Below are 13115 nucleotides of genomic sequence, written 5' to 3'. Positions count from 1 at the left end.
AGCAAATTCACAGGACTTATATGAAATTAAGACAGCATGAGGCTATTATAAAAGTTCATGCAAACTTGAGATTGCAGAAAAAGACCTTATTTAATCAAAAGACCTTAAAAGAGGATCAACGGCATTTAACTGATAAATGACGAATTTAGATACTTTGCATCAATTAAAGAGTTAGGACCCAACTACGAATTAAAATTATAAAGCATAAACTGGGGGGTGGTGGTGCACACCTTTAATCCCAACATTAGGGAAGCAGAGGCAGGCAGATTATCTGTGAGTTCAAGATCAGCCTGGTCTATGAAGCGAGTTCCAGAACAGCCAGAGCTGTTACACAGAGAAGCCTTGTCTCAAAAACCCTCCTCCCCGCAAAAGTAAAGCATATAAAAAATGGGATATTTCTGTTATCTTAATTAAACTGACTAACAGTCCTCAAGAATAAAAAAAGCATGACTAAAAATTGAAAGAATTTGATTAGATGGTGTTGCATACAGTTTTCCAAGATTAAAACATTCCATCCTGCAGGGATGCATAGTAAACAGGAAGGTAAACAACTCAAAATAGCTTCACCCCTAAAACTAGCCACGTTCACTAGCACCCTGTATGCCACAGTAAGCAGAGCTAAGCTACAAATAAGACTCTGAGATCAGACCAGCTGAGAGAAAGAACATAAAGTTGGAAGGCAGCATCTGAAAGGAGTTGGGAGGGAAGAATACAAATAAAATGTAATGTATGAGAATGTTTTAAAATTTTTAAAAATATGAGAAAAGGAAAAAAAGAAAATTGACTTCAACAAGTATTATTCTTAGTGCCGGAAGGTAACCAACACCCTAAAAACACATACAAAACAAGACAAATTAGATACATGAGTGAAGGTAACTAACAACAGATGACTCACACTAGAAACAAAATGATTAAATGCATAAGAAAACTTTTATCCCTTATTACTAATCAAGAAGTACAGATTAAAACAATATGTCATCACGTGTGCAAAATTTAGAAAGGCCAACCCAGTTCTAACCATTACCAGCAAGTGTCAGGAAAAATGAAAAGCTCACTTGTGCTGGGAAAGTAGTATACTAGCACTGTTATGGGACATCAAAGTTTATATTTGGATTCTCCTGTCCAGCAATTCCAATTCTTAAATCAATTCCCAAGAAAAACCACCACATATACACAAAGATGAACAAAAGGATAGTTATTCACTGCTATTTCCAGCAGCAAAAAGTAAAATATAAGTCTACTAATAAATCAATTTATATATCCACTAAGGACTATCAGAGAACAATTAAAAATAATTAAATGGAAGTAAATGCAGTGTTCCTGAAAGTCTTCCAAACAGTTAAAAGCATCAGAGTCACAGAGCACTTCATGAGAGCAACTACCGACAAGTTACAGAGTACACTGTTTTAAGGAACTACATTACCTCTAGAGATGAGACAAATAAGGGTAATTTCTATACAATTTGAATGTTTAGAATTATTTTTAAATATATACTTTGTTTCTATTAATGTGTATGTTTGAGTACACACGTGTGCAAGGTGCCTACACGATGAAGAAGGCATTAGATTGCCTGGAGTTAGAATTGAAGGTGGATTTTAAACCACTGAAAATGGGTGCTTGGACCAGACTCCAGTCCTCTAAAAGAACAACTAGCACTCTTCCCTGAGGAGTCATCTCTCCAACTCTAACTACAATGTTGTTTAAGTTACTAATACACAAGTTAAGGAAAACACTCATTTAAGTCAAAAATTAGTAATGAAAAAAGACTTTAGCTAGAAGAAGGGTTGTTAAACCTGCAGCACTGGGGCTTTGGCAGTAATTTTAAAAATGAATTTAGTCTTTTGCCAACGAAACATTCTGTGAGAATAATTTCTACTATGGTCCTTCGCTAGAATATGAATGAACTGAGGGCAAACAAGCAATCCAACAGACTCTCATGTTGCCCAGGCAGGCTTATACAGGGGACAACCTTCAAACGCTCACTCCTCCTGCCTCCAACTCCCAAGTACCAAGACAACAGACATGCAACACCACACCCAGCTTTGAGTTTCTTCATCAGGCATAACTCAGCACACTTTCCCCAAGGGATTAGGCAATCAATAAAGGAATCGTGTACACAAGTGTGGTGGTTTGAATGGAAATGGCCCCCACAGGCTCATAGGGAATGGCACTTTCAGGAGGCATACCCTTGATGGAAGAAGTGTGTTACTGGGGGAGGTCTTTGAGATTTCAGATGCCCAAGCCAGGCCAAATGTCTCTTCCTCCTGCTGCCTGCCAATCCAGATATAGAAATCCCAGGTACTCCTCCAGTACCATGTCTGCCAGCAAGCCAGTTTCCCACCATTAACAACCTCTGAACCATTAACTAGCCCCAATTAAAGGCTTTATAAGAGTTGCTGTGGCCATAGAGTCTCCTCATAGCAACAGAAGCCCTAAGACACGGTATCACTAAACTGTTTCATGATGCAGACAACCCTATGCCTACCACTAATACTTTCAATGTAGAGGCACAGATTACGTTTTCACATAACTGATACTGCTTTCTTTTTTAAGGACTTTGGTCATTTCTTCAAGAACAGTCACCATCAGAAATCCTATATTTTAAAAAGTGACTTAGAAAAACAACTCTTGTCTAACAGTAACACCAACCAAAACCTATTAGTAGCGGGAATCTTGCGTTTGCTTCAAAATATTTAAATTTTAAATTATTAATTTCAGAACTATGGCATTGCCATCAAATATATATATAAAAGTGTGCTGCATCTACAGTGAATGCTATAAGCCTACAGTGTCATTCAGGGGCAGTCACATGAAACCCAGATGGCAATCCCTGCCACCATCAAAGAAACCATGCCAAACAAAACCCAGCATATTCTGAGGCAGAACTTAGAAACTACCATGAAATTTTTTGTTTCAGAACTCCATTCAGATATTTCACTATGTATTTATCCCTCTTTATTTACTGAGTTTATACTGAATTCTATCTATCACACATTACCTCTCAGCACATAAAATACAGAGAAAAAGTAGAACTTAAGAGATCTTCCAATCAGAGCAATCTTTCTCATATGAAACAAGTTCTTGATGAGTTTCTGTCACTAGCTTATTCTTCAAGACGAACAACACATAGTGGGCAAGAACTAATATTAATACAGCATTATATTCCAAGGACAAAGAATGGCATCTATCATAAACTAAATGCTTAATAAATGAACTGGGACAGAGGTACATCACCACAGGAAAAAAAAATAGTTCTAGATACGTGTTATCTACAATAGCCACTAACATGTGTGTTTAGTATCAGCTAACAGAAGAAAACTCAAAACTCAATTCCTAAATTAAACAACATGCATAATGTAGATATTAAATTAAGAATTTCTTTTTACACGTGTACATATATGCACATGATTTTTTTTAAAAGAATTTGCAATTGCTTCAAAAGCTGAGAAAGACAATGTTATTTGGGATAACTGAAAGAAAATTTAGATAGTTTCCAATTCTTTTCAATTTGAACTCACCATGAATCTCTTTGATACGCAGTGTATTCTGATGCATTCCATATTTCAGAATCAACTGCTCCAGATAGTAGAACGTTTTCTTGTGAAGAGTCTAAACATCCATGCATTAACAATCAGTACATTATATGCCAAAAAACATTAATAAGTATAGTACACATATATCATCTGCAGATATAGCACATTGATTTTTCAAACAAAAACATCTTTTAAAAATTAACTAAACGGACTGGAGAGATGGCTCAGAGGTTAAGAGCACTCACTGACTGTTCTTCCAGAGGTCCTGAGTTCAATTCCCAGCAACCACATGGTGGCTCACAACCATCTATAAAGAGATCTGGTGCCCTCTTCTGGCCTGCAGGCACACATGCTGTATACACAATAAATAAATAAATAAATAAATAAATAAATAAATAAATCTTTTTTTAAAAAATTAACTAAAACATAAAATAGTGATGTATTTCCAAAGTTGAATGTTCCAGAAACCTAGATTCTGGTCATACATCAAGGGAACAAAGGTTTTATCAGCTATTTATAATGGGCAATGCTAAGTTCATGTTACAGAATTCACTCGTTATCTGTTTTCAGTACCTTCTGCCTAACTTGAATCACAGCCTTCCAGAAATCCTTAGCTTCCACTCTATGGCAGTCTCCACACATTTGGGACTGAACAACATAGTCCACCACAAACACTTGCTGAAGGATAGCACCATTCATCACCTGGAAAAGAAAGCAATTGCACTCCTTTACTCTTACAGCTCTGTCCAATAGGGACCGCTTTCTTTATTAAAGAAGAAAAATAAGTAATTTGAAACTTTTTTCTCTGAATGCATTAAGGACACCAGTAAGATAAAGTTAAAATTATAAAATTAAGCTATACTACCTATTTTGGGAGAAGAGAGGGAACATACAAGGATTGAACATGGGGCCTGATGCACGCTGGCCAAGCACTCTACCACTGAGCTACTTCCCTGATGTGGGATTTCCCTCCATATGCTGGGAATGCCATTGGTTAATAAAGAAACTGTCTTGGCTTGTGATAGGGCAAAAGAGTAGAGCTATGTGGGGAAAACCAAACTGAATGCTGAAAGAAGACGAAATCAGGGAAAAGCTGTGAAGCCCCACTGGAGACAGACGTCAGAACTGATAAGCCACAGTCTTGTGGGGATACAGATTAATGAAGATGGATTCATTTAAGATATGAGTTAGCCAGAAATATGCATAAGCTAATAGGCCAAGCAGTGTTGTAAATAATAGTTTATAAATAGAAATTTTAAAAATATAAATATTTTATAAATAATAAATATAATGTGTGATTATTTCGGGTCTGGGCAACCAGGAACAAACACACAGCCTTCCTACAACACTCACCCCAGTGGTAAGTTATACTGTTTTAAGAAAGGTACACATGAATTCCAAGTATTAGATTACCATTTTAAGTTTACCTCTAGAAAAAGTGGTTGTGAACATATTTTTTTAAAAACTTGGGGGTAGGGATGTGGCTTGACTGGGAGAGCGCTTGTCTGTCACACTTGATTCCCACTACCGTATAAACCTGGCATGCTGGCACACACCTAAAATTTCAGCATTTGGGAAGAAGAGCAGGATTTGTGGCTATATACTGAGTTTGCAAACTCAACCTAAAATTTTTTTTAAAGTTATATATATGTGGACATGCTGTGTATATATGTATGTGTGCCTATGTGTGTGATGCACAAAGAATTCACTTTTAGAAGAATAGTAAGAAGGAAATTCTCCACAAACAATGAAAAGTTGCCTGGGAAGCTTTCTAAATACAGTCTACGAGTATACAAAGCTTTATGGTACTGAGCTCACCTGGCACACTTGAGATCTTAGGCTTGATCTTTAGTACTTCAGGAAAATAATAATAAACAAACAAATCCAGAGATTCTGATTCTGCTACTGTGATATAAGATAATAAGTCAAACTTGAGACTTACCTAATGTTTTAACTTCAATCTTTTTAAAATTAATTATTTTTGATTTCTAAAAAGTTTTAACTTTTAACTGTGTGTAGATGTGCACATGAGTGCAGGCAGCCATAGAGGCCAGAAATAAGTGCTAGATCCCTTGGAACTGGAATTACAGGTGGCTGAAAGGTGCCCAATGTTGGTGCCAGGAACTGAATTTTAGTCCTCACAACCCTGGGATTACAGGCACCAACAACATACAGCTGCTAAAAATAACTGAGGGCTGGGCATGGTGGTGCACACTGCCTTTAATGCCAGCACTCAGGGGCAAAGGCAGGAGGATCTCTACTTAGTAAGCGCTAGACCAGCAAGGGCTACCTAGTGAGAGCCTATCTTAAAACAAAAACAAAACCTTTAATGAGACTACTGAACCCACTAATTGACCCAATTATAAGTCAGATGATTAAAAGATAACAAAAGACTAAGATTTAAATTATACTCTTCCTTTTAAAGCATTTAGTCCATAAAATAATTTAATATTAGTCCCTCATTCTCACGACTTCTATTGTAACCATATTAAAGGAAAAATGAATAGCTTACCTCTTTCTGAATTGTCAATTTAACTTTAAGCCTCTTGGAATGGGGCTCAGTCCAAACAAAGCATGCATAGACAAGGCGAACCTTCATAAAATATTGAAGAAAAGAACGGAAACTTAAGTCCCCATCTGAGAGATGGAAAGATGAATACCTCATTCATAAACAACTCAGATCTTTGAAGGAACATGGGGTTAACATCATTACAACACTCAGTACAAACAAATAAAAGGTCTATCACTAAAGCCATGGCAACAAAAGCAGCACGTGAAAGGGCAATCCATTGGCTGCACAGTAAGCCAAGAAAGAACTATATAAAAAAAAGCTACTGCTCTTAAAATATATAAATATAAAATTTTTTAAATAACAAACTAATGACTTCATTATGCAAAAGTAACACAATTATTCCGTAAATAAAAGCGTCTATTCAAGTTAGTATCTTTCTATGTTGGACTACAGATTTCCCTCCTCCCCTTCTAAGAATGGACATTTGCTGGAGAGATAGTGGTTGAGAGCACTGGCTGCTCGTCCAGAGGACCCAGGTTCAATTCCCAGCACCCATACGGCAGCTCACACTTGTCTATAACCCCAGTTCTGGGGCTTCTGACACCCTCACACAGATATACATGCAGGCAAAACACCAAGGTACATAAAATAAGTTAAGAAAGAAAAAATGGACATTCTTTTGAGAAGTATTCATGTACTGACTACATAACTGTAACACTCACTGCCAGATGAGGAACTAAAAACAGTTTGCTAATCTTGATGAACTGAATATAAAACAGGCTAGAATGAGAACTTTGAACACAAAGACTGAGAGAACAAGATGGAGCCTTTGTAATAATCTGAGTAGAAACCTGAACTAAGAGGAACCAGAAATAAGAGAAGCAAGAGCAGCTACTTAGGAGATAATTCTATAGATTTAATATCTATAGATTAGAAAGAAGAGAACATACACCAGCACAGAGTCCAAGTATCCCGCTAGGCAGCTAGATAATACCATTTTTTTTTTTTTTGACACAAATAAGCAACAGGTTTAATAGAGAAAGATCGCTTCATGGCATCTGTGACACACACAGTATGATACTGGTCTGGAGGTGCAGAGAGAAATCTGTTAAATAACAGACTAAAAAGTGTGAGCAAGCAGATTAAAATTGTATCAAATATTGCCTGGTGAGAAAAGACTAGCCACGGCAGATGCAGTACTAAAGCGGAAAACCCACCCAATTATGACTGAGGAGGCTACAGCAAATCCCAGTAGTCAAGAAACCAAGTCAAACAGAAAATGAGCAGCTTCCTAACCAACGCCCTGCAATCTTATAGTCCTCCACACCACTGCTGCCACCACCCCCCATTTCTCTCTGTGGAAGTTAAGAGGAGGAAATGTACACAGCACTAAATAGGTCTGTGCTCTGTCTAAAGGCTCTCAGCTCCATCTGCAGAACGGGAGACTCTGATATCCACTTCAGCATTCAGAAGGCTCACCACACTTCTCCTTAGACAGGCAATTGCCAATGGTATCGAGTCCTTTGTCCTTACCCTAACTGTCAGTCTCCTTTCCATTTCCTTCAGTTAATTTCCATATGGTTCTTCAGTCTCTTCTGCCCCATCTAACAACCCTAAAATCATTTTACTATGTTCTCTATTCAATGGAGCATCTCTTTCCTTTCCCTTCTAGTTGTCATAACTACATTGTTTCCCTCCAGACAATTAAAAAAAAAAAAACCCTAGACAAATAAATCAAGAGCTTGAAAGATTCCAGACCTTAAAAGTATTACTGCTAGAGCTGAAGCAATGGCTCAGTGGTTAAGAGCACTTAGTGTTCTTCCAGAGGACCCGAGTTCAATTTCCAGATCCCATGCATCTGGAACTCCAGTTCCAGGGGATCCCAACAACATCTTCTGGCTTCCAAAAGCACTGCACACACACACTGCACAGACATACATGCGGGCAAAACACCCATACACACAAAATAAAAACAAACAAGTCCCCAAATTTTTCTAATAAATAAAAATATTACTGCTGAATAAAGGGCATTATAAAAATTAAGTGTGTGTGATCAAAACATTTGTAATGGGACTAGCAAAATGGCTCAGTGGTAGAGTAACTGGCAAATATGGGCAAAGTCCTTGGTTTAATCTCCAGCACCAAAAAGTAGATGAAAGGAAAAGAAAAATAGGAGCAAAACAAACAACAGTCACCAAAACAAAGCAAATTCCACACGGAAGGATTTTCTGAAATTGAGTGTTTTAACCATCCCACCTACCTTACTTAGAGGAGCTTTAATTTTTTTCAAGCACAAAGCAAGAAGCTCCCTGGACTCTAAAGCACACTGTATCCATGATGCTGGCGGCTGAAAGTATCTGAAAGAAGATAACACACTAAGTCTGCCATTCATTTCTTTAGACCCTGCATAACTTACACTGATTATTAACCAGAACCAATACTCAAAGCTACTCTGAAACCTTAATCCAAAAGATTAAAAACCTCATGAGAGACCACTGTCTTTAGCTCAAAACTGAAATTCTGAGAAAGCCAATATGAGATATCTACTATCTGTTTTATCACCTCAATTAGTAAAATCGCAGTTAGGAGGCACTGAAGATAGCTCAGAGATCAAAGTGCATGCTGCCAGGCCTGACAATCTGAGTTCACATAATGGAAGAAAGAAGAGAACCAAGTCCAAGTTGTCCTCTGACAACAAAGTGCACATACATACAAAACAAATCCATAAATGTTTAAAAAAAATACAAAATTCCAGTGAGGAGGGCTGGAGAAACGGCTCAGTAGTTAAGACTCAAGCTGGGTTTCCAGCACTCAATACTGGCAGCTCACAAATGCCTGCAAGTCTAGCTCTAAGGAGATTCGATGCCCCTGGCCTTCAGGGCATTGCACTCCTATGCACATGCCCACACATACACCAATAAAATAAAATTTTTACAAGTTCCAATAAGGACGGCAAAATGCCCAAAATTTCCTAGAAGCTATACTGACAAACACATAAAAATCAACAGAAAACTACACTAAAATTGTTTATTTTTTACTTCTAAAATGTTTAAGAAATGTTAATTTCTCACAGACAAAAAAATAGAAACAGTACAGCATAGCACTGTGTATCAACAACAGTTCCACACCAAATTCTATTTCAATTTTTAAGCTGAAAAACAAATTTTCATAATAAGCCTTAGTTAGCCAAGCTTGGGCACACACATTTCAAGGTTCAATAAAAACCATGTTTATAATACTTTCAAATATTACCTATCATCTAATAAAATCCCTTCATTCTCATGAGAAAGTTCAGACTTAGAGAGACTATATCTAAGCCATACAGAAAACTAGTTGGTAAGAAATCCAAGATAAACTAGGTGTCCCAATTCATTGTCTAATACTAAACATTTATAACAAATCAGCAGCCTCATTATCAGGCTTAAACACTGTAAACTGCCTGAGATAATACACTAAGTACATGGACTTATATATGTGCACACAGAGATATTATTCTGGGGAGACACACTTTGAATTCTTGGGAAGGTCCAGACAATCTCCATATAAACAAAGCCAAGTGCTGTTTTGGAAAATACAGGCATATAATTTTCATATTCACCAGCAAGTTTTGTGTCTCTCAATGGACCACCAGATGTAAATAGCTTACACCAACAACTAAGAGAATGAAACCAAAGACGAACGAAATATCAACTCTCAGAAGTCATCTTCTACTGTCAAATTCAAAATGCTATTTATACAAATACCTTTATCATCTTTACCAGATGAGTAGGACCGTAGAACACACACTATAAAGTTGCAAATTATTAAATCCTTAGTACCATCAACCTAAGTAGAAGTTAAATCCCAATTGCACATGCTTCCTTCTGTGTACTTTGGTGTATTCTCAGCACAGGGGCTCTCTCTCTGCATGAGTAGAAACTTAAGAAAGTTAAACAACTAATTACTATACTATACCTTTGGCACTGTTTGCAGAAAGAAATGGAGACCTGCTTTGGAACACCTTGGCTGATGTCAACTTTACTTCGTAAACAGGCCACACAAACATTGGCAGGATTTGGACTAATTGGAACGCCACACTCACAGCACAAGCTTGAGAAAATAAAGCAAAAAAAAATTCCAATTAGATCTTATAAATTCACCAGGTAAATAAAATTATATATATATATACACGTATGTATATGTATGTATGTATAAAACCCTACCAAACCATAGACCCAAGATCGATTTCTAGCACCCAAGTAGTAGTTCACAACCATCTGTAACTCCAGCTCCAGGAGATTCAACCCCTCTTCTGATCTCTGTGGGCTCCTGCACGCACGTGGTACACACACATACACACACTCATGCACATTAATGCAACTTAAAAAACAAACAAACAAAAAAGACAAACTGAGCATGGTGGGAACCCCCTTTAATCTCAACAATCAAGAATCAGGGAACACTAATCTGTGAGTCCCAGGCCAGTCAGAACTCTATAAGGAGGCGCTGTTTCAAATGGGGGTGGGGCATGGAAGGCTGGCTCCCTAAGGCAGAAATAAAGCAACCTTAAAGACAGAGTGAAGAAGAGCCCTGGACCAAGGAGAGCTACAATTCTGAGAATGCCAAAAGCATGGCACTGTGTGAAAGAACTTCAGGCAGTGATAGAAATGCTGTCCTTCATCATCCCTTCTTCAAAGCCGGAAAAGAATAAAAAAGATTAACAATGCAAATAACAATAGCATAACATCAGTGGCAAACACCAAGGCACATTCCACGTGAACAATATAAGACAGCCCAGTGTGGTGGTGAGCACCTTAATCACAGCACCTAGGAGGCAGAAACAGGCAGATCTCTGAGTTCCAGGACAGCCAGGACTTAACATGGTGACAGTCTCAACAGCAAACAAAGAAACAACAAGACAAACAGAGCACGGAAGAGCAGTTTCTCTTTAATCTTGTAAACACTGACCAGTTTAGGACGCATCTGAATACACAGATGTTGTTATTCTGAGCACGATCTCCACATTAGAAACAGTTCAGTTACTGGGACTCACGGTAAAGGAAAACGTACATATAACATGAAAACAGAAAGGACATTATTACAGGAAGGGAGGGGGTGGGGGGCGGTGAAGCACAGTGGTAAGGGAAATATGAGCCCTGAACAATGTTAAATATATGTGTACTCATATACACACTATACATCAAAATGTCATAATGAAACCATTACTTTTTATGTTAAAAATTAATTTTAAAAAGAAAACTACACTAAACTACAGGACAGGAAGAGCACCTACGTCTACTGAAGCTATAGACAAGAGTATAACTCTAGTGGACTGGACGCAGAAAAATTTTGTGAACTGGGCTCGACGTAATTTCAGCATTTGGGAGGCTAAGGCGGGAGGGACAGGTCCTGGCTACAGCACGAATTTCCTGCCAACTGGGGCTACACAGTAGGGCTCTATCTGAAGCAATTAAAATTAAAAAAAAATAAATAAAGGTTGTTAACCACTGACATTGTTGCCCAAAAGAAAAATATAATTAACTTCCTGAGCTAAATATATTTTAAAAAGTATAATAAACTTCCGTATGTGAGCACTTAGCGTGTGGCTCGTATGTCGGAGGTTCCGAGTTATAAATGAAAATATCCACGTGTGGAGAATGACTACGCAGCGCACTGTCTCTCCAGCAGACGTCTAGTAAACCCCTTCCCGAAGCATGCATTCTCTAGACCGAACTTAAAATGAACTGAATAACTTAACTAGATTTCTTAAGGGATTAAAACTTCATTTCCCCCCCCCCCAATTGAGAAAAGGGCTCCTGCTATTGAAAGTTTCCTCAGGAAGTTTTCCGGGGCTCACAACTCACATGTGTCCCGGGCTGCGGTCAGCGGGTTCTGTCATATACTCCATCGCTCCGGATCTATCAAAAGAAGGGGAGGACCGGTGAGCTTTGCACCCCGGGGCGTCTCCCGGGCGGGGCAGCTCCGGGGACCCCAAGGCGCCCGGCACCCACGACCCCAGGCCTCCCGCCGCGGCCCCGCGTGGGTCCGGCCGCCGCCCCTCCCCGCCCCGCGCTCCAGCACCCACGCGGTCCGCTCGCGGCCGGCCTGCACCTCCCGGCCCGCTCCCTCCTCTGCCCTCGGCAGGAGACAGGAGCCGCACCGCGACCCCAGAAGGAACCGGCTCCTGCCTGACAAGCGGAGGCACAAACTCAGCCGTCAGCTCCGCCCGCCCCGGGATCCCTCACAGTTACCTCAGCTAGCCACGCCACTGGGAAGATGTCGCGAGAGGAGGACCGGAAATCCCATGTGCAGAAGGACGCCAGTGAAAGGAGCGAGTGAGCGGGTCGAAAATACACGTGGAGCAAAGGGCGGGGCCTGTGGAGGGGGAGGGTGTGGGAGGCGGGGCGAGCTGGCAGGAAATGGTGCAGCTTGGGTGATGTAGTCACTGAGGCTTTCACCCCGTCACGTATCCTTAAAATGCTCGATCTAGGGCCTGGAAGGCTGGCTCACAGTTTAAAAGCAGCTGTTCTTCCAGAGGCCTGGGTTCAGTTTCCAGCACCCACGGCTCAGCCATCTACGGTTCCAGTTCTGTAGGATCTGAGGAGGGACTCAAAGTCATGTCCTTCTGAAGATGTTACTGAAGGAAATAAACTAAGAAAAGGGAAAACAGAAACAGTTTCCAGGAATTATCAGTAGAGTTCAGCAAAAGCAGATCACCAGTCCATTTGTAGCGGTCCATCGGCTCTGAGACAAAGAAACAAAAATTAACATCTGTAATGCTTTGGAACGGCTTCAGAAGGAGATACATAAGGAACTGGCAAAATTTCATACTAATGAGGGAAATCTATAATGAATCTACACATATAAATTCAACAACTTGGATGCAATAGACCATTTCCTTAAGTCCACCAACGAGCAATACTCTCTTAATGTAAACGGACGTGAGTCACTCATTCACTACGAAGGACCTGGAATGTGAAACTTGGAAAATCTCCCCATTCCCACCTCCAAACCACCAGGTCCAAATCATTTCACTGGAGAACAAGACCACATGTTTAAAAAACAGCAGGCACAAATTCTGTGCACTCTCT

General features: G+C 39.5%; 1 protein-coding gene across 4 annotated transcripts in view; it reads right to left on the bottom strand.

Annotated features, from left to right (window-relative positions):
- Nmd3 (NMD3 ribosome export adaptor) overlaps positions 1–12399 on the bottom strand; it is a 27231-nt gene extending 14832 nt beyond the window's left edge. Inside the window, exons 1-7 of one of the 4 annotated variants that reach the window (XM_013348956.2) lie at positions 12276–12399; positions 11889–11942; positions 10000–10134; positions 8306–8402; positions 6046–6126; positions 4107–4235; positions 3519–3609 (exon numbers count right to left, since the gene is read on the bottom strand). In XM_013348956.2, coding sequence (XP_013204410.1) covers positions 3519–3609; positions 4107–4235; positions 6046–6126; positions 8306–8402; positions 10000–10134; positions 11889–11932 — 577 coding nt within the window. In that variant the 5' untranslated portion in view covers positions 11933–11942; positions 12276–12399. The other 3 variants (XM_013348958.1, XM_013348961.2, XM_005344103.3) reach the window with 3 other exon arrangements.
- Between the last annotated feature and the right edge of the window lie 716 nt (positions 12400–13115).

The sequence above is a fragment of the Microtus ochrogaster genome, chromosome 1 (genome assembly GCF_000317375.1).
Source record: "Microtus ochrogaster isolate Prairie Vole_2 chromosome 1, MicOch1.0, whole genome shotgun sequence".
NCBI lineage: Eukaryota > Metazoa > Chordata > Mammalia > Rodentia > Cricetidae > Microtus > Microtus ochrogaster.
Note: the sequence above shows the minus strand (reverse complement) of the source record. Positions and strands in the feature narration are given on the sequence as shown.